The 27744-nt window shown below is 38.9% G+C and overlaps 1 protein-coding gene across 1 annotated transcript; it reads right to left on the reverse strand.

Annotated features, from left to right (window-relative positions):
• Nucleotides 1-2441: 2441 nt before the first annotated feature.
• Nucleotides 2442-27652, reverse strand: tgfb1a (transforming growth factor, beta 1a). The gene is made up of 9 exons (XM_079609329.1): nucleotides 27295-27652; nucleotides 26313-26451; nucleotides 25851-26200; nucleotides 16869-17132; nucleotides 16257-16343; nucleotides 15999-16146; nucleotides 13100-13250; nucleotides 7684-7794; nucleotides 2442-3487 (listed from the first exon to the last, which is right to left on the reverse strand). Exons 3-9 carry the CDS (start codon nucleotides 26173-26175, stop codon nucleotides 3440-3442), a joined length of 1134 nt encoding a protein of 377 aa, XP_079465455.1. The 5' UTR covers nucleotides 26176-26200; nucleotides 26313-26451; nucleotides 27295-27652; the 3' UTR covers nucleotides 2442-3439.
• Nucleotides 27653-27744: the final 92 nt, after the last annotated feature.

A 27744-nucleotide genomic window follows, 5' to 3' on the forward strand; every position in this document is an offset into this window, starting at 1 on the left:
GCTGCTGTACATAAGTTATAACAGCCAGATGAACAAATAGAAAACGTTGATCTGATGGTGTTGGTTGTGTTTCATAATTTCACAATCATTTGACTTGAATCACTGATCTCATGTAGAGTCCAATTTATTTAGTTACATTTATTTTATTAATTCTAGCTGCATAATATTATTAGCCTTTTCAATGAAATCCAAATGATCTAATCAATAATAATAATAAATATATGTGTTTTTTTTTTTTAGGCGCACACAGACATCAAGATTTAGCGTATGAATCTCAGCAATGGTGACAACCTCTGATCATAAGCTCATTATTTATTCATGCAGCAATACATGATGGGAGCCATGAATGAGTTTTGATTGGTGCAACCCAGAATGTGAGGATGCCTCAGGTCCAGAGTTTGAGGACAAGAGTTTCCAAAAATGTATGTTTATGCACAAAAGAGTACAATAGATGATCAACAATTTGCCCATTGCAGTCTTGCATAAAGGCTTGAGTGTATGTTGTAGTGTGCTGCTTGCCAGTGTGTGTATTTGTTAACTTTTCCATGGAGTCATCACTAAGAGCACTACGTTTTAAGAGCAGGTCTGGACATGCATCAGTCGTTTCCAAAGCCTGAGCAACCACATGTCCTTAATTCCCAGAGGAAAGTGGGGAAAGGAGAGAGTAAAAGAGAATCAACAGCAAAAGAAAACAGAAACACAAGGACAATAGATTGATTAAAACATTTATTAGAAATTTATTAGGGAAGAACATGTTTAGCTATGTATTTTTTCTCACAACTGAATTTACTATTATTTACATGTTTATGTATAAATAAATCATTATAATTATTTGTATAATACAATTAGTTTGTAAATAATTTGCTGTAGGACAGGAGCTGTAACTCCATTACTCCACCCAATACTTGACCCTAATTTATACAGTTTATGAAGATTTATAAACTACTTTAACTAGACTAGTTTTTGTAACTAGACAAAAAAAAAATTTAAACTAAATGTGTTCGAACAGTCCATAGTCTCCCCCTTATCTTCTGGACAGGATAAGATTATTTTTTTGTTGTTATGGACCGTTGACAAGAGTTATGTGTATTCACTGTGAAGCTTACACTGAGTTGAAATGGATTTCACGGTAAGTGATCTAATTTTGAGCAGCAAGAAAAAAAGTGTGGTAAAGCATAACATCATGTTAAATATGAAATGAGTATAGTAAGGCCTGTAGTTAGGGAGTACATGTTATTTAAGGAAAATATTATTGTATTTTTAGAATGAAATAAAAAAATTCAAAACCTAGTCTGTGGGGAATAGTAAAAATGATATCCTAATTACTGTAGTTACCACGGTCTGAACATCACATTCTTTGTTTTTCCATCAAATTTGTTACAAATCTAATAACATGAAAACTCTGGACACTTTCACATTTGTCACTGAAAACGTTTTCCGGTTACATCCTACATCACAGGAATTAATTATATTTTTTTATGGGAATGACAATTAGAATTTATGATAAAAATCTGTCTTTCCATTAAGATTTTGTGGATTGAGAGCCTTGTTTATTTATTTTGTTTATTGAAACAATGATTGGGTCACAATGGCACAAAATAAGTGCAAAAAAGTAAAAGTAAGTATATAATAAACACTGCATGAATGTGACATATTTTTCAAATGAAACCAATTTAAAACACTTGCAATATACATGTTATATGGCAGTATGTACATTGAAAGATGTTGCAAAGCCATGTACTTCAATGAAGGGTGCTTTGAGTTTGTGAGCAGTGTAGTCTCGGCCACATTTTATTTAAACTAATACACAGAACACAGTTCTCACCACTCAAAAACATGGAGCTTCTATAAATATACACACTAATGCTTCTCATACAGATGCCAGCACAAGGCCTGAACAACTGAACACACATACACACACATAGATACAGTCACAATCATTTCTTTACTTACTCAAAATTCCTCATTAACACTAATACATCAAGATACACACTTGCACACATGGGTGAATTTGATCAAATCTGTAAAATTTTATCTCAAAACCAGAATAATTAATATATATATATATATATATATATATATATATATATATATATATATATATTGCAAGAAAATGAAGCCTGTCTTTAGGACAAGATTATTTGTATTTTGACATTATTTTCATGACAAGTACATTATTTTACTGTAATAAAAAAATACTTAAATTGTATACATTTATTAATTTAATGTATTAATAAATCACTTATGTATTTGTTGTACTGTCTTTACTGTAAACAATAATAACTGAATTGACTAGATGCATTACAGTGTCTAAAATAATTCTTAAAAAAATTATATTACAGTAAATTTGTCAAGAAAATCACATGATGCAAACAATATTTATAGTCCAAAAATGAAGATTCACATTTGTGATAAATAATATCTTTTTCTTTTTCTTTTTTAAATGTGACCCAAACATGTTTTGCTGAGATTGACCAACACATTCCTTTTGCAAAGCTGTGGATATTTTTGAGAATTAAAAGACCCTGACTACAGGAGGACCTGAAGAGGCGAGTTATAAAATACATTTTCCTGTGACACTTGATAGTGTGCAATATGTAGTTGGGGAGCACATAGGAGCTTTGGAATGTTTACCATTCAGTGGGCCTACTAACCCTCGAGTGTTCCTCTTGCTTTCAAAAGCTGAGACCTCACCTGGTCTACACTCAGATCTTGTTCACAGGAACACCTGTTCAGGTGAGGTCCTAAGGGTTTAAGAGCACAGCTGTGCACAACAGTAAAACCCATCCCGCACATTAAAAGAAAACCACCCAAATATTAAAGCATTTAAATCACGCATGCTCCAATGCCAATAGCTTTCTTGCCACATGCTGTATGTCATGAGCCTTCACCTCCATTGTTTAGTGCAAACACTCCTCTTTAATGTGTATTTACCATTAATTGACACATTAGATGTTCCTTTGACAACATTACCTTTATCAGTACAGCACCATTAGAAGTTTTCATTGAACATTTGGCATGCAATGCTACACGGCTGCCCTCATGGTACAATCAAATAATGAACTTAACAAGCACAATAAATTAATGGTTATGAGTAATAAACATTTTAAAAAGATAACAAAGCATATATTTGGTTTAATATTGAGCTTGTTTTGTGAAATGCTTTAACGGAATGTCTTTGTGTGCTCTCGTGACATTGAGGGCATAGCTGAGAGCCTCATTTTCAAAGACATTATTTCCTTCTCTTTCATTTTCCCTCCATGTTTTGCCACTCTCTTATCTCCTTTTCCCATCTTCGTCAGTTGTCTCAGCTCCTGATTTTCCTCCCCAGTGAGACTTTATCTGTCCATCTATCTGTGTGTTTGCTTACTTATCATCCAGAGAGAGATAGTGCCATGGAGCACTTTCTGAAGATAAAATAATGATATATAGGCATATCTTAACTGCACTTGCAGTTCCTCACCACCATGTTGGACAACTGCTCCACCTAGAAACAGAGCCAAGACAAAATTATTAATTCACATTAATGAATATGTAGAATATTCTATCACAAAACCTTGTCAGGTGAAGTACTTCTTAAGTCCATTTGTGTTAGATGGTAGTTATACTAAATTGTTTTACTCCAAAGAACACACTATTTGTGCCTGAACTGCTTACCATTACACAAATCTATATATCCACCCTTACGCAAAGAAAATATATTTCCATAAATATGAATGATCAATATATTAATGGATTTAATGGTTATATTGAAAATATACAGAATAATATATTGTGTTAATATATTACAATATATTGAATATTCCCTAAGGAATTGCCACTTTTCATACTGTATATTTCCATTTATATCATAATGTATGTAATTTTTTATTCAGTAATATACTTCATAACATATATATCTACATGTGATATGGTACTGCATGTGTAATAAATATATTGCCCATATATTTACTCATGCAGTATATACACATATAGAAGTATATAATATAACATATTTCTTAAATTTTATAATTATTTACATTATACATTACATTACACACTAACATATCTCCCAATAAATTAATATTGACCAAAAAGACATGAAATAACTATTTAATTTTAACATTTACTCTTAACTCTTAACAAACAGAAGCAAAGCATGCTGGGAATTAGATATTAGTGATATGTTACATTTTTCATAAAAGCATGAAACTTGGTACTCTTGTACAGTTTGGGGCCCCCTGAAAATGTTCAGAAAACGCCTCGTGGTGGCCATTTTACTTTTCGCCATAGCCAAATTATGTATTTTGTATCATATCTCATGAATCAAACATGATAACACATAAAAGATTATGTCTACCCCTATGTTCTGATGGTCAAGGATTACAATGATACCATATACAACATCATAAACTGTTCAGGTGAATAGTTAATGGTGAATTCAGGGTTGTTAGAAGGAAATCACGAGAACCTAGGCTAGACTTATCATGTCTGTTGCAAGCATGTTGTGTAGAGTTTAAAAAGCTTAATCCTTTTGTTAATTAACCTTGACAATGCAGTAACTGTAAAGAGTAGAATATTCAGTATGACCTTAGCAACATAGCTTAAAAAGAATGTGTCAAACACAAAGATTTACTTCAAAAAAATCTATTTCAGAAACACGTTTGTTTGATTGATTTGTTGTTGTTGAACCTATTTACTTCAATGTCTCCTTCACAGTCTCCTCCACATGACACAGAGCTGTGCTCTTTAAGGAGGCTTTTTTGCATTTGCAATGCCAACGGCAGCCTTTCTTGTAGCCACAACTTACTGTAAGAGTTTAAGGATGGACTGGCTTGCCTGTGGAAGAGTTTACCACAATGGTCTCCAGTCGCTTGGGTCCATCCAACTCCAGTCTGTTGGAGATGGCATATTTGGTGCCACCTCAAGTGCTTGTCCCCAACAGTGTCCTCCTCCTTGGTACACTGCTCTTTTGAGGTGCTGCACTTTGTAAACAAAGACTATGCGTCCGCGCACATACGCATTCAAACGTGCATGCCTGTGGACTAGACACGTAATCCGCATGTCCATGCCGTCACCGGTTTCACAAATTCACGTTTTTGAAGGTTATGCAGAAATGATAACGGTATCATTTTTTGATTTGCTCCATTCCTCATTCCTTTCTTTGTGAATAACTCAAGCCGAGCTTGATCGGTGTTGAGTTGGCTGCTGATGCAATCGTAGAGGAGAGTTGTGAAGAGCTCAACAATGAAAATGACCTCCTCTGGAATGCTTTTTGGGGCCTTTGACAGATCCATGAATGCCTATGTTGCCATTTCATCTGCATTCCAGGTATCCCATACTGTCTTCTTGTCCCCTGGTTGCAAATTCAGAGACTGTGTCACAGCCAGTGAAGGCATGGAACACAAGAAGGGCCTTGTATTTGTCAGGACCCAGAGACTTGGCAATCTCATGGGCAGGTATGTATCTGAAATTCTTGCCAGTCCTAAATGCCACCCACAACTCCTCAATGTCCAGCTCTGACACATGTGCTATGGCTAGAACGACAACAGTTGGTCCACAGTGCCCAGGGTGATCTTTTTAAATTATTTTCTTGCAGCATCCACTGCATGTAGTAGCATCCTTGTATGTGCCTCTTTCATAGCTGGACACCTTTCAGAGACATCCTTAATGCTGAACTAATCCATGAATGCTGAATCCATGGCATTCTAAAACTTGTTTTTATTATTACAGGGACAGTGCACATTAATAAACATTTCTGTCATGTTCTGTCAACAAACACCCATGCCAAAGAACGAGCGCTAATGAAAGCCAACTGTGTTGACTAGAGCCAACGGTGCTGAACACTACATCGGCTGATGCTCAAAAACAGCCCGACGGCAGCCCGCCGGCTTGGTGCGTCTCTGGCTTAAAAACAATGCATACACTATAAGCACCATTTCTTCGTGCCAGTTGTTCGCCATGTTTGTTTACTTTAAACTCACGTTTGATGCAAGAGATTTTGCGGGATTTCCCGTGTTCACAGGCGGCACTCTGTTGTCTGTGAATGGAATCTGTTAGTGTGTGGTGTGCTTTCCTGGTCACATTCGCGGCACTCCACACTATAGAGCAGGGATAGGCAACCTATGGCACACGTGCCAACACTGGCACACTGAGGGTTAATCGCTGGCACGAGAGCATTCACGTCTATCGCGTCTAGTTGGATAATTGAACATTTTAAAGGGTAACTAAACCCTAAAACAACTTTTTTTTTTTTTTGACATTTGGGTATAAAGTGTTTTAATTCTACAATATATGGTGTAAAAACGTCTGAGTGCTGCTCTCTTCAGGTTGAACGGTGGCTACTGCAGTTGAATTTTCCTATTGGCAGTTGTGGTACCCTGTGATGTAAGAGGGTACCAGCTAACCACGCCCTTACCTACAGAGAGACATGTCTCAGGTGCACGCCCCCTCTCCACTGGGCTCCGCCCACTTTTCCAGCATTTTTCAAAAATTGCCAGTGGGTGGAGTCAGGCTCTGACCAGGGGTTTAGTCACCCTTTAAATCCATTCGCACGTCCAAAACTAAATTGACGTGTGAATGAGGTGAATTCCATGCCTCATTCGCACCGCAGGACCTCTAGACGCGCGTAAACGCGTCTTTAAATTGACTTAACATTGAAATCACTCACGCCAGACGCTCCATTCGCATTCCAGATAAAACTGGACAGATTGCATCTGGTTGTTGAAGCCACAAATGTAAATTTTACTCGTAAAATGGTAAAAACGAAACATGCAAGAGCGTTTTATAACGGCTCCCGGTACCCAGATATGACAGAGCTACCGCAGCACAGCAGAGAAGAAGCTGAACATCTCTTCAGCAAGCCGATGCGTTTTGATTTTGATCTTGCTTTCTTTGACGTGAACGCTGTTAAATTTGCATATAGTGCAGGAATTAAAGAATAGATTTATATTAGTTTTGCAGAGACAGTTACGTTGCCCAGTGTAAATGGAACAGTTTTTAACAAAACGGATAGTGACCATTTAAAACGCATGAATGACCAGGCGTAAACAGACCCATTGGAAATCTGTTATTCAAAGTGTAATTTAAAACTGAAAATTAATGTCAAAATGTCTTAAAACTGATGTCAAAAGACATCACACTTTCCATGTTATCCTGTTTGGTTTAGGAGATATAATACAATATACATAATTCAGTTATGGCGGAAAGTAAAATGGCCGCCACAAGGCGTTTTTGAGATGGCTCCATTTCTGAAAATGTCCAGGGCCGCAAACTGTACATATGTACCAAGTTTCATTCAATATACATATATTGCATATACATGTTCCCATATTAATGTTAATGTTTCTACACACATATATACACATTTACAGAATGAGTTACAGCAGATATAATCCAGGTGATATGTGAAAATTATGTTCCTTAATTATGTTCCTTCTACATATAAAATGTAGAAATAACGACAAAAATAGCATTACATGTAATATTCATAATGTTTTATCGTTTATTGTGTACATACACAATAAACGATAAAACATTATGAATATTACATGTAGGCCTAATGCTATTTTTGTCTTCATTTCTACATTTTATATGCATCAATATAGCCATACATGGTCAATGTATATATTGTAGTATATTGAAGAGTTCCTCCATTGTATGAATTCAAAATAAGCCATTAAAAAATGCAAAAGAGGCATTTACCTTGTGTTGTCTTCCCACATAGTAAAGAATTGGTAGAGGGTCGAAGACTGCAGGTACACAGCATGGCTGAGCAGATGCACCAGGGTTGTGGTGTTTGTACAAGGCTAATATCTGTGTGAAACAAATACACATACTAGTACTACAATGAAACAGAGAAGCAACGCATGTCTTATTTTATTTTACACCCAAAATGGTAAAATATGAAGTGAATTCAGTAGTGAGCTGAAAGTGATTTATACTAAACTGAGAGACTTTAAACATGTTACCTTTATATCAGTTACCTGTTCACTCATTCACATGGTCTCATTAGTAGCCTATTTATAGGTCAAGTTTACATTACATAATGGCATTTTGATAATCAGATGAAGTTGTATAATTGGTAGAATATTTAAAAATGAAAATGTAAAAAAATTGCACAGTGAAAACTCAAATAAAAATTAAATCTAACCCCAAAATAATTGATTAAGTCTAAACTTAATATAACTGCTTAATTTAATCCTTATTGATACAACCAGTCCAAATATTAAAAATCATTTGAAAGAATAACTAGCTGTGAGTATCATTGTAATATCTTACTGGTGTCTAGCTAATGACACCAAGGTGTACATTATTAAAAAAAGTCTGAACATACCTTCTAATTTTTTATTATTATAGGGAAGTGTTGTAAAACTGTTTGCTTAAGCGCGCGTGTGTGTGTGTGTGTGTGTGTGTGGGGGGGGGGGGGGGGGGGGGATAAGGTTCAGTTCCCTTTCAAGATGGTCTTATGGGGAAGCACCTTTCTCCTAAGAATACTGAAGACTGGTTTGCTCAAAGCTTTTGCCCTGCAATGGTCGATGGCGCTCAAGCGAACAAATGGAGGGCTTCACGTGCTATACAATGCTGTGCTGAATGGAATTTTTCCTTCAGACGCAAGACAGAAGCCTCTCGTTTGTCGTTGAGTCTTCGCAAAAAGTGGATTACTTCAAGAATACCTTTGAATTTTCCAGCAGAATTCAAATAAGATGAGCTTCAAACTTTGCATCACCTGTGCAGGACCCATAGAGCTCCCAGACGATCACTATATGTGCATTGTGTGCCTGGGTCACATGCACAAGGAGGTGAGCCACTGAGGTGCCCAGCTGCCCTCATTGTGACACGATGAGCTTAAGACTCTCCGGAGAAGGATAGCTCCCCTCTGCCGCTTCAACAGAGCCACAGAGAAGAAGCAGCAAACTTTTGAGCGCCATCCAGGGTTCACAACCTCATCTCATTCGCTGCACCAGAAGGGGAGCATGATAATGCCCATGTCAACAGCGCCTTCTGAGTTAGAGAACTGGTTGGCCAGCCATTTTGAGTCATCTGGCCATATTGATGACGAGTTTATTCGGATAATCTCCAAGGCAGTTGAGAAGCTCGACTTGGAATGGTCTCCTCCTGCTGATCTAAAGCACAGCAGGCTAAATCCCCGAAGTGCACAACAAGGTTCCCAAGATGTGGCATGCCCCGCCCCCGACAGGGCTCATGCTCACATATCGGGTTTTCTGCTTCTCACGGCAGTGGAGACCTGCTGGGGTAATACAATATTCCCCCGGATCGAGAAAGCTATTGGCGCTCACCTCTGGCCCTCTGTATCACTCAAAGTGAAGTCCTCTGTTGTGCCCCCAAACAAGCCATGTTGCACCACTGCTAGCATCACTTGGAAAGTGTATGCAGTGACGGGCCAGGCAGTGTCAGGCCTCCACTCGATAGCTATCCTGCAGGTTTTCCAAGCAAAGATGCTGAAGCATTTCGACGAGGAGCTTCGCAGCGCCACCGGCTTGGCCCTGCAAGCTACCAAGATCCATCGGGCTTTCCATTCCATTTGTATTCGGGCTCAACAGACACCTATGGCTTACCTTGACAAAATTGAAGGACGCGGAGAAGGCCAACCACCTGAATGCCTCCGTGAGCCCAGTGGGATGAATCCCATTGGGAAGTTGTTGAATCCCTTGTGAGACAATAAAGATGCAAAAAACAATAAAGATGTGTCTTGTATAAAATTCTTGATGTCCCAGTGCTCCTCCAGAACGCAGCGACCCATGCTTCGAAACCGCACACTCAGACAGAGCAGTAAAGCCCAAGGACTTTCGGCCACAACGTTCTTATTTCCATTCTCACCCTCTTCTCACGCTCGTGATAAGCCTGTTGATGTGGGCAAACCAGCATCTCCTATCTACTCAAGCTGTCCATCTCCCCAACCATCTCAACTGCGCCCAGACATGCTGTCGAGGCACAGGGTAGCCCAAGGAGAATGGAGGCTATACCCACAGACAGTGAATATGATATAGAGCAAATTTAGATGAGCGGAAGTTGACCTCTTTGCGTCAGTAGAGAACTCTGTCCACTGATTTTCTCCCTAGTGGAGCACTCCACACTGGGAGTGGATGCGCTCACAAACCGCTGACCGAACGCATGCAAATACGGATATGGAAAGGTCCATGAGTCGCCCAAAGTGCAACAGCGCTATATGTCAGATCTCTGCCCACTAGGCTATCAGCTCCGACAAGACGGCACTTTTGCTTGCGCTCGCTTCTGTTAAGCGAGTAGGTGATATGCAAGCTCTCCCAGTCAGCGAGTCTTGCATAGATTTTGGCACTAATGGCTGTAGGGTCATTCTTAAGCCAAGGAATGATTAGTGTCTAAGGTGCTCTCAACGCCATTCAGGGCTCAGGGTGACGAGCCCACGGCAGATGAGGACCCCCTTCCACAAATGCTTTGCCCTGTACCCGCTTTGTGCATTTATATTGAATGCACCAGACAGTTTAGACCCTCAGCTTTTTGTGTACTTTGGTGGCTGCACTAAAGGCCTGCCTGTCCCTTTAACACATTCTGTTAACTATAAGTAACGTTGCGCCTACATGTCTACTAACTCTCATTAGAGTGTTAGAAGTGTTTTAGTAGCCCGTCTATACAGAATGTTCAAAAGGGACCATCAAAATAAAGTTACCGCTCTAGCTTATGATTCACAAAATGTGACCAGCCTTATAGGTGAACCACTCTACGAGAGGTATTGCCTCGTCATGGGCATAGCGAAGGCGCTATTTATTAAGGACATATGCTAAGTAGCTTGTTGGGCTTCGCAGAACACATTTGCCAGGTTTTATTGATATGTCTTCGATAGCTTCTTGGCTCTTGTCAATACAAGACAGCTAGCTTAAGGTAAGTCTGTTTTTAAACTCACTTCTTGTGTTGTTTCTGCCATAGCATAAGTCTCTTTGTCATTGATGTGTGTAATAAACGGAAAACCTTATTCCCTTTCTTTCAGGCTGTGGGGTTCCATCAGGGCGCCGCCACTCATTCACTCAGTACGATGGCCTTAGACTGCAGCTAACGGTATTAGTCTATCTCTAGCTCCTTTCAATCACAGAGGTTTTCGCTGCGATTTTTGTTGTGATCACAGCAGCATCTGCCCCTTGTTTTGCTGCTATTAGCCGGTCGTGATTAAAGGCTATAGTGATTGGAACTGTCGATTAGTGTGCACTGATTGTGGATCCATTCCTTACAAGCGGTGGCTGTTGCTTTGACGTTGGCTGAGATGCTGTTCAAATAGCTCTGTTATGATAGTTATAAGCGCTGTATTCACCACTTTCTATCCTTTGCCTTTACATGTGCAAGCCGCTGCCTAGCCCAGCCCCCGGGCTGCGGGTTTTCAACCTGGTTCGCTATATAAAAAAGATTCCTTGTGATACCCAGCCAATCTGAAACACAATGCATCCAGATTAGCGTATTGACTACCCCGGTAAGCTCCACGACTATGTGTTTAGCTCTGGTGTGAAGCTGTTGTTAGGTATGTGCTGCTTATGCTACTAATGTTTTGATGGCTACACCACGCATCACGTAGCTGATATGACCCTATGCTTGTTACAGTATGTCTCTGCTTATGCTGAGCACCCTTTGCTGTAACACAGCGTTAAGGTTTACCTTTTACCTTAGGTTTGCATTTTACCATGTTACCTATACTCAGGTCTTTCGTGTCTTTGTTTGTTCAGTCAGAAGATTCTGAGGCAGCACTACATTATATAGAGCATCTCTCCTTCTTCGCTTGTATTTTGATCCAGAGATTCCGTACTCTTTCAGAAGATGCATGATAGCACCGCCTACCGTATAACAGTAAAAACATGGATTGCCTGAAAATTCCATCAATGGTGGGGAAAGAGTTAAAAATGTGTTTTCTGTCTGAACAATGAAAGTCAGTGAGTTCCAATGTCATTTTGAACAGTTATTTTGAACAATAACTCAAAACTCTCAAGAAACTGAAGTTTCTTCAAAACTCTTTTGTGTTCTGAAGAAATAAATGATGACATAATTTTCATTTTTAGGTGAACTACCCCCTTAAGGATATTATCTCAGGCAGCTCACACATTAAAAACAGTCAGGATCCTCAGGTATGATCTGGTTTGTCTTCTAACAAAGACAACCAGATTCATAATAAAACCTGGTGAAATGTGAAGCTCGCATAGGCAAAACTTAAAAGCTAAAAAAGATTACAGTTAAAATTTAAGATGTAATGACGTAAAGTGTATGGCATTTCAGCCCTTGGGGTAACTAGTCATTCAAAACTTGTTTTCTTTACATTGCCAACTCTTGACGTCAAATGTACCTGTGGATACTACTGTATCTGTGCATTGTAAATTAACTAACATACTCTACATAGCCACAATTGCAACTCTTTTGTAAAGTGGTGTTGTGTATTCTTGCTCTAAATTTTGCAAGATGCAGAGCAAGGAAATAATTCAGGCAGGAAACCGAAACATGCTGTTTTCTGTTCTAAATAGTATCAAGATTAGAAATAGTGCATACCAAATCATGTTGCAAATATTAATCCTATCAACTAACTGGTATATGACATACTTTTCTGGTGTATTTTTATAGTGTGCCTGTGCACTATTTTACAGCACCAGATAATGTTATACATGAGTTAAAGGATTTATTTCAACTTGTCCAGGTAAGGAAAACTGAGTAGTATGAAGCTGCAGCTGCCACAGGTATAAATGTAAAGTTCAGTAATAATGTTTAGATTTGCATAATTTGCATTGTGCAGATTTTCCACAAAAAATGTCAGTGCAGAAAACTTCAAAAAGCCAAATTCACTTGGGCCATGCTATGTCCAGATACTGACATTCTGTAACTTTTGCTAAACACTTTTTAGATAATTTTATATGTATTATGTGCATTCTCTCTCTCTCTCTCTCTCTCTCTCTCTCTCTCTCTCTCTCTCTCTCTCTCTCTCTCTCTATATATATATATATATATATATATATATATTCCATTTTCTGCACAGCACAGTGGTCAACTATATTGTTGTGTTTTTTGTGCTTTATAAAGTAATTAAATTAATTAAAATTATTTGTTGTATCATTTGTCAAATGGGATAGGGGTGGGGGAAAAAACACCCTACCTGAGAGTATTTGTTCTCAGCATTCCAGATGTAGGTGCAGGAGCCCATGCAGTAGTTAGCAAAGTATCCTTTAGGCTTGTGAATCCACTTCCAGCCCAGATCTTTCCGAAAGTCAATGTAAAGCTTACGCATACAGCAGGTCTCAGTTTTTCTGTCAGAGAATATTGAGAAGGAGGAGGTTTGATTATCTTGCTGTGTGTTCAGTGGCTCTTGCTTAAGTCAGTTTTATATACCTCATTATTAGATAGAAATAATTGACAGGGGGTTGAGTTATTAGTCACCCTATTCAGTTATTTCCCCCAAGCTGGAATTGCGATGTATAATTTTGTGGCATTGTTTTTAATTTTCATCCAGTTGTTTGAACAGCAGTTGAACTGGATTCTATTTTATGGTCTGTGTGACTCTTTGAAGTCCTGTTAAAAATGTATTTAAGCATTCAAAAATGCATTATATAGGGACACCACTGAGCAAGCTTATAAAATAAATTTAAAATTTTAATTAAAATGAACTATTTCTGTTTTCTTCAGTTTAACATATATTTCAGCTCAAACTATATGAAGTATTTGAGTTATTATCTGAGGAAATTTGATTTCAGAGGAAGTGAGAGAACTAACATACCACTCAGTAACCACTCATAAAGAGAAAATCAGATTAAATGAAATCTGTGTTAAGAACAAGTTTCATAGAGGAAATGTTGTTTATTTTAAAAACCAGTGACTGGTAAAGAGGGACATTTTTTCTAATGTTTCAAGAATCAGGGAATGTTACTTTACCTGCAATTCTATCAGGTAGCACTTTGACTGTCTACCTCTGGTAATGTGTAGTGGCAGGTTGCTATTATCTGATATGTGATAATGATTTGTCATTGGTTGTGTAACAGCAGAAAATATAATCGTATTGGCTTATTGATCAAACTGCTGCTAATAAAGACTTTTCTGTTCTTTCTATAAGCTCTGATCATTTAAAATGTATCATTTAAAACTGGATCTCCTACATAGACAAATTATTAATGAGCAGAAATGGTTTTAGAGGTAGTGAGAGATAAAGTAACCACTCAATAAAGAGACAATTTGAAACCTCTTCCAGTTCATTGGGTATACTGGCGCGTTTTGGCTGCCGCTCTTCTCATCGTCTTTTTGTTAGTTTGTTTTAATGTTAACGCAGGTTCTGTAATTCTTCTCTTTTAGTTATCAAGTCATTCTACACACTGGATCTTTGCTCTTATTTGTTCTGCATTCGCTGGAGAACTCAGGAGCTTAATCGGAGGAGTTTATCCTGTGGCAATACTGATCATTTACGCATGCCTTTGGACTGCTGTGGTCCTGGACTCACGAAGCATGGCTTTAAAGGGATAGTTCACTTTAAAATTAAAATTCTGTCATCATTTACTCACCCTCAAGTTGTTTCAAACCTGTATTAATTTATTTCTTCTGCTGAACACAAAGAAAGATATTTTGAAGAATGTCAGTAACCAAACAGTAGTCTGTACCCATTGACTTCCATAGTATTATTTTTTCCTACTATGGAAGTCAATGGGTACAGACTACTGTTTGGTTACTGACATTCTTCAAAATATCTTTCTTTGTGTTCAGCAGAAGAAATAAATTAATACAGGTTTGAAACAACTTGAGGGTGAGTAAATGATGACAGAATTTAAATTTTAAAGTGAACTATCCCTTTAAGGCTATGAACTAAAACTAAAAGAGTGTCAAACTAAAAGAGTGTCGGCGTCAAACTAAAAGAGTGTCACATACTGGTGCGGTCCACAGTAATCTATTTTCTCTTGCTCGATCGGAGCTGCCTTCTGCGCTGTCCCAGAATTTGACGCACACTCACTAAACAACAAGGCTCTACTTTTATCGTACATTATTGCAGATAGAAAACTGGACTTGTTGTCAATGTTGTGTTGGTAAACAAGAGAATCCTTATTTTGGGATATTTTAATGTACACATAGACCGCAATGATGACAAAGGACTTTATATTTTTACTGGATTGTTTTAATCTTACAGTTTATTAGTGGCCCAACACAGGTCATACTTTAGACCATGTGATTGCAACTGATTAATTTGTGTCTCAGCTGTCTTCTGTTGATATTGGTCTTTCTGATCATTTAGCAATCGTTTTTAATCTGGAACTGCCTCTACCTTGTACATCATCTTCACGTAAATAGAAATCAATTAATCCAACAGTTCTCTCAGGACCACTATTGTCAAATATGACTGACAATTAGCATACAGTTTGGATTGGCGGTATGGTTCCGTTCTGGGCGAGAACTCCCTGCGCATCCGTGCAGCCTAGCATGTCTAGCAACCTGATTTTCATTTTCCGAATTGTGTCATTGTTTTGGAGCACACAAGCTTATAACAGTAAGGCTAACATATTCATACTAAAAGCCCAAAAACTTTAAATAGGGCACTATTTGAGGGAACAGCCATTTGGGTGTCTGAAACCATTAGACATTATTGAGTGCACTTATTCAATCCCACTACTGGCAATGTGTTCTAGAAATAAATTCAATATTGATATGTGGGTAGGTAAGCAGGCATAGATTCAGAGGCATAAGGTACTGTAAGTATTACGTACAACAATGCAACAATAATAAATCAATGCATTGACATTTACTTTTGATACTCAAGTACTTTTAAAAACAAGTACTTCTGTACTTTTACTTAAGAAAAAATTGGTCTTTACAACTTTACTTTTGAAACGGAGTAATATTTGACCAGTAGTATCTGTACTTTCACTCAAGTAAGGAAGTTGTATACTTTGTCCACCTCTGATTCCGACATTTGGTCAACATGAGAAGAGTGTAAGTGTTTAGGTATTTGCTATTTATTTTCTTGTTCTGTATCTAAACATAACAAAGTATAACAGGTGAAAGAGAGCAAAGAGACTTACTCATCACAAGTTACATCAGTGCCAACTTCTCGTTTTTTGCGAGCGGATGCAAGGGAGCTGCCATTAGATGGGAAGGATAAAGCCAAAATGTAAGGCTTCACCATCATCTCTGCCAGACCGGCAGTGTCACCTCTCTGTTTGCCTAGTCCTACAAATACACACACATACACACAGAAAAAGATTAAAGATTGTGTCAGTTTTGAATTCTTTTGGTATACATTTCCAACACTATGTTTCAGATTATTGAGATTATTTTACCTGATATACTGAAGGAGAATGTATCTGTACTCTGCTGGTCTGTCTTACAGCCACAGTATAACCTCACTTCTAAACTTTCTTCATCTTCTGTTAAACATACACACACACACACACAAGATTATTTGGATTTTGGAGTCTACTGTATAAACCATGTAACACATAGTACAACTGCTAGTGTAGCTGGACTAACATCAAAGAAAGAAAGAAATGGGTAAATAAAAATTTGTCAATTCATACTCATAAAGTACAGGTCTCATAAAGGAACAGTCTTCCAGTGACTAGTTGCATAGACTGCTACAGTATAAGACTAGTCTTACAAGTTAGTCAATCGTATTTGACGATAGTGGTCCTGACAGAACTATAGCAATAAGCACTGTCTATAAGAAGTTCTAGCTCATTTTTTCTCATTTCAGCATTAATAACAGTATCCTGCATTGTTGTCTCACTGAGGTTCTGAGTTATCACAATATGATAGACAGTCAAGACTGTTTTTACCAAACATATTATGTGAGCACAAGAGCACAAATTAAGGATGGTCATTTTAAAACTGATTGAATTAACTGCTTTTGGGAAACTGCAACTGATGTTAGCTGAATGCAGCCATGACCTTACCTGAACTCTGAAGCCATTCTGTCATCGTCTGTTTCACGTCGAATGAGAGCCAGCGATTGGACCAATCCTTGGAGACAAAGCGGGTGCCCAGATATCGAGCCTGATCGCCTACTCCATGATATAGTTCCAGCCTCTGCTCTTGGTCCATGATGGGATTCTTAATCCGAAGCCGTAACTCGGCTTGAGACAGCAGCCGATAGTCTGGAATACTCCGTTTCATCTCTGATATGTTAAAAAACATCTGATGCTTTGTGTCATTCGGGTCTAGAGAGAAAGTGAGAAATAATAAGTTCATGGTTATTTTATAGCTCAGACAACACACTATTTTGTCAGATAAACCACCAAAGCACTGGAAAAAAATAAGCCCCAGATTTCCCAGGTTAATGGCATCAAATCTTTGATAGATATTAAGAGTTGTGTTTGAGGGAACTATGTATCCATGAGCAGAATTGTATATTCAGATTTTTTTGGGTGAAATTATAAATATTTATTGGATGGACAGAAATTCTAAAATTATTGTGGATAGTATCTACTTTGTCCGATAAACCTCCACTAAATGGAACAAAAGAAAGAAGAAAAAAACTGTGATTGGTCGCTTTTCATGTCGGTCAGAATTGTGTCTTTCTGTCTCAATAGGTGGTTCTTGGCCTAACAGTTTTTGCTGATGTTTAAAATAGAAAGAAGGCCCATGGTGTTGGATGAGTTACACACCATAGTTTTATACTTACTTATTTCATTTGAATTAACTCCTAACTATTTAGGATAATTGTGTCACATTATTGATTGTTATTATACGACAATAACAATGTCTTTACTTGGAAACATACAGGAATCAAACTCATTAAACAGAAGAACCACTACAACATGAACATTACCATAACTCCCCCCTCCCGGAAGGAGCATCCTCGTGCTAATGATAGTCCAAAGTGAGGAAGGAGGTAGGGAAGGAGGGTGGGGGATCTGGAAGAGGACAAGGTTCTGGCAAAGTACAGGATACAAGAGGAGATGGAAGCGGAAGAAATCAATGTGGCGATAGTGGGGGGAGGAGACAGGGAGGAGACGAGAGCATGAGGAGACAGGCAGGGACCCAGAACACAGCCATGATGAAGGCCCACGGCGGAGTTAAAGGAGGGAGGAGCCATGGTGGAGACTTGGCTGGTAGACTGATAGAAGTGGAGACCCAGGCATAGACGAAGAGCCAACGAGACCACAGATGGATCTGGAGACTAAGATAGAGCCGCAGAGGTGGAGCCGAGGCGCCAGACTGATGCGGAGCCGGTTAGACTGTGGACCAAGGCGAAGTCAGAGGGAATGCGGAGCCTGATGGAGCCAAAGGGGTGGAGGGATAAAGAGCAGCTGAAGGTGTGGAAGTACATGGCACAGGCAGAGTAACGACTGACCAAGGCAGAGCTGGAGGGACAAGGTAGCCCGGTGGAGTCGTAAGGAGGATGGTCCCAGGTGAAATCAAGGGTGGGAGGAGCCAAGGTGGAGCTGACTGGTCAATGAGCCGAAAAGGAATGGCAGGCTCAGCAGCTGGAGGCAGAGCCAGGGGATCCTCTTGCCAAGACGGAGCAAGAGACCGGAAGACCTGAGGCAGATCCAAGCAGCAGAGTGGAGGATGAACAGAAGGACTGAAGGGAAACAGCTGAGGCTGGACCAGGGAACTGGCTGGTCTATAGGTGAGAGAGGGAGGCTGGGCAGTGTGGGCAGGGCTTTTTTCCATCTCTCGTACTCCACGAGCACGTCCACTGGAACGCACGGTGTTGCCAGATCACACACCTTGTCAGACACTTCGTTGGGCTCGGCCTCCAGATGGTCGGCTCAGTCTTGCTCTCTGGCTCTTGCATTGTGGAAGGCTCAGTCTCTGTGGTGAGGTCTGTCATTAGTTCAGTGTGTGTGAGGCTCCTGGCTGGGCTCTGGGTCCAGTTTGGCCCAATGGGGCAGATGACAAACAGAGATCTGTTTAAATCCGTAAAACAACTCAGATGGACTGTAATAAAGTGCGTGCTCTCCCTTCCATTATTGCCGTCGCCAGTATCGCTCCGGAAACTATAAGCTGGATCACGATAGGTTGTATAGTACTGATCCATCCTTGAGTAACAACTTTTTAACAAAACCTGTGTTTTGTATTGTCCCTTGTATTGTATTGTCCCTTGACCCTCATTTACAAAGCAGTCTGGGGTAAAATGATTCGCTCAGACATAAACTAATTTAGGTATGTGGGGGTGCATTCCCTACACAAATAAAACTAATCCACTTCAGCAGCTCTGATGTCAGGAGTACATGAAGACTGCTATGTTCACTCTTACAACCAACAACAAAACACCTGAGTTCCTTACGAGACATTCTTGACGCTATAGCCGTTACAGCCTGGAGAAAATAGCGAACAGTGTACAACTTGATCAGGGCTGGGTCTATGCTAATACAGCAGAGTCCGTAAACAGTCATGAGCAGGACCTGTACAAAGTGACGTCACTTTGCCCCGAATCTGCGAACGGCTTGTTCCGACTCTGACGCACTGCTTATGATTTATGGATATTTAAAAAAAGGAGTGAATGGGTTTTTTATCATTATAGGGTGGTTGTACACACAGAGCCAGATGTACTAACGCTTTTGCGCCCACTTCAAGTGTATTTGTTTCGCAAAGTGCGCATAAAACCATGGCGAGGTATGTACGAACGGGACGAGATGAAAGCGCAGACTGTCGCGGGAACTGAAAATGGCAAAATGCGCTTTTTTCGTGTCATGCATATGCATTCATGGGATGGTCAAGGGGAAAGTGTGAGTGTTACATAAAGAGATAGGAGGGGAAGCGTAAACTGCGCCTAATTATGTATTCCGCGTTATGTACAGAAAAAGCCGGTGAAAGCGCGCCTCTGTTTTGCGCTGAAAATTATCCGCCTCTTAAAAGCAGGTGTAACTTAGGAAGCGGGTTTCCAGGCATATGCCTCCTGGTGAATTATCAGGAGCATCAGGATCATTTCAAACAGTCATAGCATCAGCAGTGGGAATATCGCAAAGAGAGGAGGAGGCCCATTTAATTGCGTGTTTAAGTACGCGCAATTTACGGTATAATGGGTGGGGACAGGCGCTGATTAGCTGATGACTGCAGGTTTGGTACAACACGCACACTGCGGTTTAACATCAAGCGCTTTCTGCGTCGCTTCCTGCATGGCGCTATTAACGCTGCGTTCGCAAATGTACGTACATTTGGCCCACACTGTCAACAAATTTATGTTCAAACACCATGTAAAAGTGAATTTTGCATAATAGGTCCACTTTAAAGGCAGGACTTGTTTGTCAGATAGGGGCCTTTGCTGAAAGCTCAGTGTTGTCACTCTGAGAGCAGATGCTGCCATGATTGAGTTAATTCCACTAACCATGTCAAACCTTGACAAATGATACAATTATATTAATAATAATAATACTGATCAAAAAAGTAAATGTAGTAATTGTTGTACTGCTTTATAAAAAGAAAAAGAAAAAAAAGAACCAATAAAAAATCCAGACACTGTGTCTGGATGTTTTAGTGGTTGTTTATTTATGCACAAAGATGCTAATTAAATAAACAGCGCTTTAAGATTCTCAGGTAGGCCGAACATTAGTATTCAGGTAAGAAAGACATCAGAAATGTGCTGTCCTGTAGCTCAAACAGTGCTTGCAACGCCAAGGTCATGGGTTTGATTTCCAGGGAAAGCAAGAATTGAAAAGAATGTAAAATGTGTACCTTGAAAATGCAATGTAAGTTGCTTTGGATAAAAGCATTTGCCAAATGCATAAATGTAAATGTAATAAAGTAATCACATGAAAAGTAACACTCCATTGTCTTCACTGTATAAAGTATAGATTAATACTAATTAAAGCTGCAAAAGTTATTCAGACAAGAGCAGTTAGTGATTTTCCCTTTGTCTTTTGTTCTTTGATTAACATTAATTACACAGAATGCATCTGGTATGTTAGGCTGCTGTCAATTTAAAAGACCTTACGCAACAACGCGTTTCGTGTCTGATTTTCTCTCAACTGTTTACATTCATTTAAGATTTTTTAACTCATTTAAGACTGGGCAATTTGCCATAATTTTGTATGTTTTTGTCTGTTCAAGATGCTAGATGCTAAAGAGATCTCAAATTGGTACTGCCACGCTGTCTGTGAAGCTGCTGTCTGTGAAGCCTTGGGTGTGTGCACAGAGAGCCGCTTCACAGATAGCACGCCAGTAACAAATTGAGTTCTCTTTTGTGTCTTATTGCTCTTTAAAAGGCCTTTAATTGGCTGATAGGCCAGTATATGCCTTAATATAATTTATTTTGTTTTCTTTTGGCTTTGGGGTGAAATGTGACCTGTACATGCTTTCATAAGATGTTTAGATCTGTCTCTAAAGCAATGGGAAATAAAATTAATGATTTTAATAAGCTTGGTACTACAAATTAAGGGCACGTTCTATTCACCTTCCACTGTTGAGGGATATCATGTATTGAATATACAGAATGGGCCCAACACCTGGTGTATCAACACCTGTGGTCACGCAAAAAAAGTGTCCATGACTAAATGAACTGCTCTTTGTTGATGGTGGATGGTGGATAAGATGAGGGTGGAGTGGGATTTGTGTGTGTGTGTGTGTGTGTGTGTGTGTGTGTGTGTGTGTGTGTGTGTGTGTGTGTGTGTGTGTGTGTGTGTGTTTACATAGGCTGTTGCTCAGGTAAGCTCAGGACAGCTGTCCTAACAGGCACTGAGACAGACCTATCATTAGTAATGGGTGCAACCAGATTCCAGCAGACTTAAAAACCTGCCTCTCCAACACATGTTTAACCCTTCCTGTCCTCTTACTGCGCCTTCCATAGGACCACAACTCTCTCTTTCCCCAAATATCATGTTCCAATCATATTAAGCCATGGCACACTTTCCTTGCAGATGAAATGTGCAGTCAGCACAATCTTTGACATGTGATAACATGAGACTTAAAGCAGCACATATTCAATAAAACAGACTTATTATTCTAAAAAAAATGGCAACCAGTTTTGGGTCTGACCTGGGTATGTGACAAAATCTGCAATGTAGCTCTTTGTCAAGCCAAACAGCTATAGGATACTGAAAAAACAATCTTAATGGAGAATGATATGAACATATTACCATTTGGGTGCTATGATGACAGCAATCCGTATTCCTGCAAAAGCAAATCTGTCATCCTATAGAAATATGTTAACATACACTAATTGCTAAAGTTAGTGGTTCTGTCAAAAAATGGAAAGATCTATTTTAAAATGGACAACACTCTACATAAGATTTTTATATTCATGTTCAAAAGGTCAAAACGATTTCACTGCTTTCTTGAATGCTTTTAAATGTATTGAAAAAGTATAAATTATTATTGTTTTTTTGTAAGACAAGCACACTATTTCTGCTATTAGAACAACCTCTTACCCTAAATCAAATAAAATTTCCACATAACCCACCCCACACTGTTTACACAACAGATGTGAATTATACCTCAAATTATGCAGTGTTGCTTGTAACCACCCAGCAACATCGCAGAACACCCTAGCAACCACATAGCAAAGCTTTTAAAGTACTTATCAAAACCCTGGCAACCACCTAGAAGTGTGGCAGTGACTTTTCTTTGGTTCAAGCTGTTTTCTTCAGTAAATGTAAAAACCTAGTTATTCACTAACAATTGTGGCTCTAACAAGTGTAATGTTGCCTTGCGAAAGTAAGCAATTACTACATTAGCGATGGTTGTAAATGTGCGTGGGAGGCCTTCCAATTGCATCAATGTATTCCACCTTAAACAAATGAAGCTTTATGCAAACACAAAACATAAGAAAAAGTTGTGTACCACAAGGGGAATTGCAAGAGTTGGAATTCAAGGTTGCTATATAGGAATATTTTCCAATCTTAGTCACACCTCAGAAACAAGCAACCCTCTTTCCTGTCAAATGGGACTCTCAGATTGATAAAGGAGAGAAAGAAATGAGAGAAAATACAAAACACAGAATAGAGAATAGAGAGAGAAAGCTCAAGTTACAGGAAAGCCCCTAACTCCAGAGGAACACACAAAACACACTCATCTCTCCACATTTTCTCTCATGTTTCTGTGTCCTTGGTTTTCATCCTTCAAACAAGCCCCATCTTTTTATAGAGCTTTATTCATGACGTGCGCATCAGATCACAGGCCTGATGTTTATGTCTGACCAGTTTGAAGTGGTTAAAAGAGGAACAGCGGGTGCAGATGGGATGAAAGCAAGTAAGTGGTAAGCATCAAATACCAAATTATTTGATGTGGCAATGAATTAACAACAGGTCTAAGACAAAAAAGTGAACAAACAGCTATCAGAGTGTTCAAACAACCTAATTGTTCAGAACAAACAGACTAAAGTATGTCAAAAAAATGTCAACCCCCTAGCAAGAACTTCTTGTTAAACCTTTGAGTTTAACAATCTAATGCATGAAGCCAACAGCAATAACAACTAGGCTATAAAAATACCACAGATCCTGATTTCACCAAGTGCAACATGTTCCTGGATCAACATCTGTGTTGATCCTGGAACAACATTCCAATCAACGAATCAGATTTGAGGGACAAGTTTATAGTTTTTCAAGTTTAGGCTTACAACCAGGGTTAGGTGCTTCTACATCAGTGTTGTCATTTCCCTCTGATTTTAGGGATAACTTATGGGTATGGTTAGGTTTAGGGCTGGGATAGGTTTAGGACTACATTTTCGGCCTGGAATGTTGTTCCAGGATCAACAAAATACGTTGAACCAGGAACGCATCTAACTCAGAGGAAAAATGCGAAAGGCATGTGATATAAAACTTCATCATGTTTTAAAGAAGATTGGCTTGATTAAGTGGTGGAAATAACGGATGATGGGCGCAGAACGGTAACAAACCCCTGAGAGATTTACAATTACACATCCACCACATGTGTAGCGGGGGTTTCACGGATGTTTAGATTACTGTAAAAGAGAGCTCACATATTCACTTTTCTTGGAAATATTTAGCTATTAGGTCAATTTAAATGCTTCCGTTTGTTTTCATATTATAATAATATATTATATTGAAATAAAATGAAGCATTTAAACTGATATGTCACTTTAAATACTTCTCTAAAATTATATTTTATTTGGCCTATATTTTATTATATTATTAGCCTAATACAGAATTGATCTCACAAGGGGATTGTTTAGGGCTCCTTGCCATTAAAAAGTTTGAAAACCCCTGATAAATAAAATATTGGAAATTCATAAGCAATAAACAATAATTTAATTTTGATGGTTTAATGCTGCAAGTAGCCTATAATTGACAGTACAAAAACACTTAATTGTTGTCCCAAACCATATCAGTCTAACTGTTTAATTTGTTTCATACTGTATTATATTAATGGAAAGAATTTAACTGTCCTGCAGGAGATTTTGTAAATTATCTTTTAATAGAATTTCTTGGTAAAGACTGGTACTCGAATCTGGTACAAAATTCTCTGGTAACCTAAAATATGCTTTATTTAGTGACTTCTTAATTAACTTAATTAAGAAAATTGTATTGTTGCTTGTTTTCAAAAATACGATTTACTAAGTTACATCAAGGGTCAAATAACATAGGAATGGCACATTAAAGTTTAAAAGTTGCAACTGATGAAACCAGTTTTTGATGAAACCATTTTTTTGTGTGTAATTACACACTGTACAGGTCTTTTATAAAAAAAAGAATGTTTTTGCTCAGGTGGCGAAAAATGAGAAAAGGTTCCCTCAGTAAGAAAAGAAATTAGGGGGAACATTGATAAACTGTAATAATATGTAAGGGATAAAACAATAATATGTAAGGGTGTATCACTATGAAGGAATTTATTTTTGTATTGACTGAATGACTACATCATCCAACTCAATTAAATGGCTACTGTCCATTTAAGTAAATAAATAGACATTTTATATCAGTGTGAGGTTAAAGCTTTTTGTTCGCAGATTTCTCTATAGAGCTCCCTCTACAGCTTCGGAATAGATATTTGACAACACTGTCGAAAAACTTTTAGTCGACTCTCAGATACCAGTAGATCAACGACTTCAAAGCAGACGGGACATTCTTTAAAACGTTTTCTTCATTCGGGTTCGAACAGCGTGAGGGAGCGCAATAATGACAGAATTTTAGCAGATCTTTTTTGCCCGCCGACCCAACGTTGCCAGTGTGTTTTTTCCGCTCACGGGCAATAGGGGGGTGCGAGTCGACCACCATTCAACCCAAAAAAAGTAATATAACAATTCCAATGACTCCGAAGCTGTTCAGTTAATGTAAAAAACCTGCATAGTTCACCTTTAATAAACAGAACTGTTTATAAACAGAACTGCATTCGTCTTGAGGATGAACATTCATCTTGAGCTGGAGCTACTTCTCTTTGTTTATATCTATGACAAGTCATGCAGGTATTGGGCTACTCCCCAGTGGTACCCGAACCAGTCTAAAATAGTCCCAATATAAACACTTCTTATAGGTGAACCATAGTGATTCAGGATAAGACAAAAACATGGTTTGGAAAATGGATACATGATGTCCTCGCTTATTATATATATAAGAAAGTTACGGACTGCAGCTTTAACTTATTTTAGTATATGAATAAAAACAGATTGAAACATAGACATGAGAAAAATTGGTTGCAAGGGAAATAGATTATACACTCTAAAAAATGCTGGGTTGTTTCAACCCAATTTTGGGTCAAATATGGACAAACCCAGCCGTTGGGTTACATTTTTAAATTACATTTTTAACCCAACGTTTGGGTTTGTCCATATTTGACCCAAAATTGGGTTGAAACAACCCAGCATTTTTTAGAGTGTACAGTTGTGGACAGTCATTATGTAGTAATTATACAGTTATAAAGTTATTCTTATGCACACACACACACAAACATCAGCATACAACACTGTCATGAATGAATGGGACATGATGTTAGATTATATCTCTAAAGAAGTCAGAAAGAGGACACCTCCAAGTTCTTACCTTGCCTGATGACGAACTTGTGCACCTCTTTGCCAAAGTAGTCCTCATCTTCAGCCTGCAGAGGGACAGCCTTCAGCTTCATTTCTTCGCTCAGTTCAACCGTGCTGTTGTACAAAGAAAGCAAGGAATCTGGGATCTTCTGTCCATCGTCGTCTATCTCAGATTCTGGCTCTTTGGCCATGCGCAGTTTGCTGAGGATCTGACCACGGATCGCCTCTATGCGTTTCTTCTTCACCAGCTCCAGGTCCACAGTCTTGCAGGTGGACATGCTGCCCGTTCCAGCCACCATGCACAGGGCGGTCAGTACCAAGCAAACGAACCTCATGGTGCCAAATCTGAGCCCAAACTGTCTATTGGAACAGTTTTAAGTAAGGAGAGAGGCTCACCAAGAATCTGTGATTGACGTACAGCCTTTGGATCAAACAGACACAGTAGTGTTGCAGGTTATTGAGGTGATGCTACCTGATGATGATTCTGGAAAGCACCTTGAATAATAGCCAACAGAGCAGCTGATGTCAGTCTAATAGGGAAATTCCTGACACATCGTCTGTTTCAGAGATCCATCCAGACAGTGGAGCAACCGCTCTCCCATATAAACAAACTTAGAGACACACAAACACCATGCAATTAGTAGGCTACACAATGAACATATGTAAGCATAAATCTGTAAAAACAAAAAACGTACATAAACCGAAACGTTTTTCCTTTTGGCAGAACTTTATCACAGACTTACTGCTAGCAGTGCAACACAGAAATGCTTGTTCAAATCCATGTGTCTGGACTGACTATTTATCCTCTAGTCTCTCCTCTAGTGAACACATGTAGAGGTCCGGATATAATGGCACGTCTGTAAACTTGTTTTCTCACTAACTTTCCTCTTTACTCAGTTTTATTTTTACCCCTCCAAGCTTCTCTGGTCTTGATGCTTTACTTGATGTTTTGTCATCTCACACAAAAACCTCTAAATGCGTCTTGCTTAACTATTTCACCAGACAACCTCATCTTGTTGCATCCTGCAATCTTAGATCGATATTCAGGAAGCATCCAGATAATCAGTTAACAGTAATACTTCATTTAACATCATGTTAGGAAAAAAACTGCTTTTAGAGCTCTGGCAATGTTTTGAATACCATTCAAAACATAGTAAAGAAGTTTAAGCAAGTTTAATAACTCTATGCAGAGCAAAGGCTTCACAATCCGTCAGTAAAAATAAGTAACAGTGTTTTTAGATGTTTAACATGGCTCTTTAAAGACTACAACCACGTTGTCTCTCCAAACAAGATTTTCTCACTACTAAGGCAAGTGGAAAGATTCATTTACATGGCTAACCAAACACACTGCTCTCATACTAATCTCATTTCACTGAGAGGAAATGAAAGGAAAACAGATCCTCTTGGAAAATACCCTGACGATGCTCTGATGATGTCAGGAAAATCAAACTAACCACGTCCAACCCACGAGCTTCGAGTGACAGATGGAGTAAACAAAGAGAGCGAAACAAATGAACCGTCCATGAGTGTCCAGGCAGTAAACACGTGAACCGCAGCAGTGACAGCAGTAAATGTAGTGCAAATGTTCCTTCTCTTCTCGACCTTCTTCTCTTCTGTTTGTCCACTTTAATGTCTTTTGGCTCCAGTAAAAGAGTCCTTCAGACACTCCTCTCTCGAACAGCACTCTTTATATCGGCTCCCTCTTGTAACACACTCCCTCCCTTCGCTTGTCAGAGCTTGCTGGTGACCAAATTAATTGTGAGAGCTTTACGTTCCAATAACTTCTCTCTCCCACTCATGCTCACTCACTCTGTTTTCGGGTTGCTGTTGCTTCACTATAGAGCCGAGAACTCTCCGCCCAGGAAATGAGGCTAACAGACTCTCTTCTGCTCCTAACACAGCAC

Source organism: Phoxinus phoxinus, assembly GCF_949152265.1.
Source record: "Phoxinus phoxinus genome assembly, chromosome: 4".
NCBI classification, from domain to species: Eukaryota; Metazoa; Chordata; class Actinopteri; order Cypriniformes; family Leuciscidae; genus Phoxinus; species Phoxinus phoxinus.